The 6,000-nt window shown below is 41.9% G+C and overlaps 1 protein-coding gene across 2 annotated transcripts in view; it reads right to left on the reverse strand.

Moving 5' to 3' along the window:
* MFGE8 (milk fat globule EGF and factor V/VIII domain containing) overlaps nucleotides 1-6,000 on the reverse strand; it is a 148,900-nt gene that overhangs the window by 78,556 nt on the left and 64,344 nt on the right. For both annotated transcript variants that reach the window (XM_089687672.1, XM_089687673.1), the window contains exon 3: nucleotides 2,869-2,997. In XM_089687672.1, coding sequence (XP_089543798.1) covers nucleotides 2,869-2,997 — 129 coding nt within the window. The remainder of the gene's footprint in view (nucleotides 1-2,868; nucleotides 2,998-6,000) is intronic.

The following is a 6,000-nucleotide window of genomic DNA, read 5'->3' on the forward strand; positions in this document are numbered from 1 at the left end:
AACTAGAATACAGATACAAATTAAAACAGGTTCCACATTTTATGTATTAGTGCAGAGCAGAAAAATACCTCAATTGCCGCTGAAAGTTTTATTTTTGTGTTCCCAAAATTTTCATGAAAGCGTACCTAAAGTGATTCTAAAGGTTGCAATTTAAAAACAAAAAAAAAACAATACAAAATAACATACATGTTATACTTACCTGCTCTGTGTAATGGTTTTGCACAGAACAGCCCAGATCCTCCTCTTTTTAGGCCCCCCTCCTGGCTCATCCCCACTGCTGAGTGTCCCAATAGCAAACCTCTGGAGTACTCGTGCAGGTTCGCTCTCAAGCCGCACTCCAGAGAATGGACACTGTCCATTCACAAACAGAGTGTGGCTCGGCCCCGCCTCTACTTTATCTTAATTGACTTACTTGCTGTGATTGACAGCAGCAGGAGCCAATGGCTCTCGCTGCTGTTTGAACAAATGAGAAGAGAGACCCAGGAGAGCCTCGGCTCTAATGCACATCACTGGATCAAAATCGGGCTCAAGTAAGTATAAGGGGGGCAGAAGGGAGCTGCACCCAGAAGGTTCTTTTACCTTAAAGTGGTTGTAAATCTTATCAATCCTACAGACATTTTAAAATCCATATGTATAATATACGAAGGTTAAAAGCCTTCAGTATGCAGCTACTACTGCAGCCCCCCTCCCCCCAATCAATGCTCATCTGAGCCTGTTTTTGATCCAGTAATGTGCACAGGAGCAGCTGCTCTCCCAGGTCTTTGTCTCCCCACTGACACAGGGAGCCAGTGAGGAGGGACCGGGGCTTGGGAATGAGCACACACAAGGGGGCCTGCAGAGCAAGCGGCTTGCTATGGGGGCACTCAGCAGGGGGGGGGGGCGGGGGGTGCCAGGAGTGCCGGTGGGAGACCCAAGAAGAGGAGGATCAGGGATGCTCTGTGCAAAACCATTGCACAGAGCAGGTAAGTATCGCGCAGCGGCGCGATCTGTCACCGGCCGTGTACCTCGGACACGGCCGATGACAGATCTGAGTATCGGTCCCGTTGCCGGTACCATGTGACCTGCTGTGACCAATCACAGCAGGTCACATGACAGTTGTATACAATGGATGGCTTCATTCATGCCATCCATTGTATACTAGTGTCTAGCTGTGAATGGTCACAGCTAATCACATGCACATGTCATGTGATTAGCTGTGGCCAAATCACAGCTAAGCACAAAAAAAAAAAAAAAAACCCTGAATGAATCGATGTCATTCAGGTAAATGCTTGCTTATTGCAAAGTAATTCTTTGCTATTAGCAAATTGTGTAAAAAAAAATAATAATAATAATACTGATCACTTCCCCAAAGTAGCACAATGTTACTATGGTAACATTGTACTACTTTGGTCATAGTGAAATATGAAAAGAAAAATCTTTAAAAAAAATAAAGAAAAATTAAAATAAAAAATATTTTTTTTTTCCCATACTGTCACCAGTGTCCCTGATCACTGCCATGCCAGTTATATGATGACGCTGTACTGCACTGGTGACAGTATGTAAAAAAAAAATAGTGAAACTCTTTTTTTATTTTTTCATTTTCCAAAAAATGACAAAAAAATGACACCTTCAAAAAACTCGCCATGCCTCTTATGAAGTACGTCGGACTGTCTACTCTGCAAAAAGGAGTCATTTGGGGGATATCTGTACTGTTCTGACATTCTTGGACCTCAAGAAATTAGATTGGCCGTCAGTACTTCAGGATTGATCAATATTCAGATCTATACCATAGTTTGTGAACTCTATAACTTTCCTACAAACTAAAAAATACATCCTAATTTGGGTTAATTTTCACCAAAGACATGTAGCAGAATACATCTCGGCCTAAATTTATGAAGAACAATTATTTATTTGCAAACTTTTATAACAGAAACAAAGAAAACCTTTTTTTTTTTCAAAATTTTTGGTCTTTTTTTGTTAATTTAGCACAAAATAAAAACCCCAGCGGTGATTAAATACCACCAAAAGAAAGCTCTAGTTGTGTGAAGAAAATTATAAAATTTTAGTTTGGGTACAATGTTGTATGACCGCGCAATTGTCATTCAAAGTGTGAGAGCGCTGAAACCTGAAAACTGGCCTGGGCAGGAAGGTGTAAAATTGCCCGGGATTGAATTGGTTAATGACAAGCTGCTGCCACCATAACTGCTATGTCTGCCCTGACAAAGGTGAATAGTAACGTCACACTACCCCAATGCATTGGTCATAATTGGGAAATTGGACTGTAAAGGATTGACACAGATTATGGACTTTTAAGAAAGCACAGATGCCATACTAGAGCAAAATCTCACAACGGAAGTATATAAAAGACAAAAGGAACCCTATGAGATATTCAACCCACCAGTGCCCAAAATGGAAGCATCAGTTTCTTCTGCAGCTGACCTCTACCTTTTAATGTCCTCAGTCTAACATCTAATGCTGCCTTCATACCATCACATTATTGTAATTGTTACAGTTTAATTTTGTTGTGGCATCATTCGTCTGTATAGATGATATGCTGCCTGTGAGCCACAAAAGTGAGGTAAGCGAGTGTGACATAACCTCCCCACCTCTATCATATCTCGTCCAGTCAGTGAATGCTTTGTATTCATTCAGACAATGCAAATAAATCTCTGAATAGCTTCCATACTGAGAGATCGACCTTTAAATACCACCAAAAAAAAGCATCATTTGTGTGAAAAGAAATGATAAAAATTTCATTTGGGTACAGTGTTGCATGACCGTGCAATTGTCATTTAAAGTGCAACAGCGCTGAAAGCCAAAAAGTGGCCTGGGCAGGAAGGGAGTGAAAGTGTTCAGGTATTGAAGAGGTTAATTGGGATTCATACTCACTGTTTTCACAGTGCTCTCCATCAGAGCCAGGATGACATTTGCAGACATACTGTGCAAAGGTATCACCTCTCCGAGTGGACAGTACTTGACACTCTCCATCATTGTGGCAGGGGTTTGGTTGACAGGGACCTATAAATATAAAAATAATAAGTTAAGCTGAAAAAAATATACAATAAAAAAAAAAAGCAAATAAGTAAAAAAGCTAATTCAACAAAACAGCGTAGGGTCTCTTTCAAAGCCTGAAATACTTAAAATACTGAGATTTCAAACTACTAAAAAAAAGAAACTCTATTGAAAGATGAATACTAAATGGTTAAAATAGGTCTGAGTAATTTAACTGCTTAATGCCGGACCTCCCAGCCATTTAAGAGGTTTTAGATGCTGGGAGGCAGGGCAGGATTTATGATCATGTGACTGCCGTAATTGTCTGTCACAGCGGTCACATGATCGAAAAGCTCCCAATCGAAAGTACGCCGGTAACTATGTTGGGAGCGCACAGGGCACGTGCTCTCGGCACAGGTCTATTTACATTGGGCACGCAAATATATAGCCTCTCTGCGTCAAAGCCCACCTAACAAGAGGCTGAATATTTGCGTACTCCTGGTGCAAAAGGGTTAAAGGCTGGTTATAGGCCATGGTGTAAACCATGGGTGCTCAACCCGTGGCCCTCCAGCTGTTGCGCAACTATGGTTGAGCATCCATGGTGTAAACAAAATGTATCACATATCTGATTTTGTAAGACTTAAGCCGGTCAAAGAAGGACCAAATACCATCCAGTTCAGCAAGGACCCCCTAAGATTTGATTCACCCATGGACAGGCTGGCTGTATTGAAGTCAATCCTTCGATCAACTTCAATACAACCAGCCTGTTGGGTTTTATTTTTTCGATCACTGATGGTGGCTACAGATGCCAGGAGTGATCATTGGGAAGGCTCCCCGCCAGCAGAACACAATAGCTTTGCAGGAGGGATTCCCCCATCAACAATAACTCTGTTGATGGGGGATTCAAATAATAGAATTTCCTACAACCCATGGAGGAAGGAAAGAAAATCGATTCATCTATGGCTTGCCTTAGTCAGTAACTCTGCACTGTTGGCCTGATTTAGAATCACAGTTTTGTACAGAAAGAAAATTCTCTAATGTATGGCCTACTTAAATTAGATGTAGTGGAGGATAATCATGCCCAAGCTCAGTGCTCCAAATTATTTATTTATTTTATTTATTTCAGATTTATATATAGAGCTGTCAATTTACGCAGCGCTTTACACATATATATATATTGAACATTCACATCAGTCCCTAACCCTCAAGGGGCGTACAATCTAAGGTCCCTAACTCGCATTCATATACACATATTAGGGCTAATTTAGATAGGATCCAATTAACCTTCTAGCATGTCTTTGGAGTGTTGGAGGAAACTGGAGCACCCGGAGGAAACCTACGCAAACACTGGGAGAACATGCAAACCCCATGCAGGAGGCGCCATGGTCGGGAATTGAACCCATGACCCATTTACTGCAAGGCAGATGTGCTAACCAATAAGCCACTGTGCCGCCCAGAGCCACTGTGCCGCCCAAATTATAATGCTCTATGTAGGTTTAGCCAAACCAGAGAGGCTGGGGAGGTTGAGATGGGAATTGGGGGGCAGAGCTGTTAAGTGTTTTTTGTTGTCTTTGTCCCGCTTGTCTCAGATTCCTTCCTGATGATACTAACGGTTAAAAAAAAAAAAGAATGCACCCCAGAGAAGAGGAACAGACGTGCTGAGTGTCACTGGGACAGGAAGTAGGAGTAAATCCCCCCAACAGAGTCAAAAAGAGTAATAAAATGTCAGGCATTATCATTCTTCCTAAATCGGGAAAAGATAACTTGCTTCCAGAATCCCATTGTCTTATCTTTCTTTTAAACTCTGGTGTTAAATTACTGGCTAAGGTACTGGCTAACAGACTTACCCCAGGTTCACAACTAAGCATTTTCTGCAGCGTTTTGCAGAAACACAGTACAGTCCATTCAACATGATTTCCTGTGGGACAGGTTCACATCTCTGCGTTTTCACCCGATGCGTTTTTTGAAACCGGTCAGGGACTTTTTTTAATGCAAAAAGTAGCATTTTTGGTTCTATAGACTTCAATGGAAATGCTGCAGAAAAGTATGTATTGCATTTTTGCTGCATTTTGCATTTTGAATCTGCCTAGCAACAAGAAAAAAGAAAAAAAAAAAAAAAACACACAAAACGCAGGTGCAAAAATGCAAAAAGCAACGCAAAACGCAATGCAGAGACGGCTCAAACGCAAGCTGCATAGGTGTGAACCTAGCCTTATGCCAATTGGTGCACCCCGACCAACTCGCTCAACTGCCATCAACATAGACTTTTCTTGAATCAGCAATTATGGGAGATAGGGCCATTCTATCATTCGAAGTGGCTAAAGGTTTTGATAGTGTGGAGTGGCCCTATCTTTAGAAGGTACTGGACCTCTTTGGTCCGGGGGCTAGATTTATAGGCAGGGTGAAATTATTATACTCTGCACCCCAGACTACAATGCTGATTAATGGGTCCCGGTCTGCCTCCTTTTCTCTGCACAGGGGCACATAGCAGGGTTGTCCCCTCTCCCCTTCGCTTTTGCAGTAGAGTCTCTTGCTGAGATTATTCGTCAGTCGCCACCCATTGTTGGCTTTAGAAGGGGAGACCGGGAGGACAAGCTTGCTTTATATGCCGATGACGCTCTACTGTTTCTGGGAGACACTCATCCCTGTCTGCTCTTATGTCCACTATAATGACATTTGGATCCTCTTCTGGATTTGGGATAAATTGGGACAAATCTTTCTTACTTCCCTTTGACTCGCAAAATATAATGTTGCCCCCCTGTGCTAGGCTCTGAGTTTAAATACCTGAGAGTTTGGGTCCATCACAATATTGAGGATTACTTACATTACAACTTACAGCCCCTACTGGATACATTTAAAGTGAAAAGTCATGGCATGGAGTAAACTCTTCTTATCCGATGTAGGCTGGTCAAATCTTATTAAAATGATCTGGGCCCCACAACTACTTTATGTGTTGCGTAACTCTCCAATCAGGATTAGCCAGTAATGGTTTAAAAAGTATAGACTCCCTTTTTAGGGCATTCATATGGT

Source organism: Staurois parvus, unplaced genomic scaffold (assembly GCF_062004578.1).
Source record: "Staurois parvus isolate SC_StPar_1 unplaced genomic scaffold, SC_StPar_1.0 ptg000432l, whole genome shotgun sequence".
Taxonomy (NCBI): Eukaryota; Metazoa; Chordata; class Amphibia; order Anura; family Ranidae; genus Staurois; species Staurois parvus.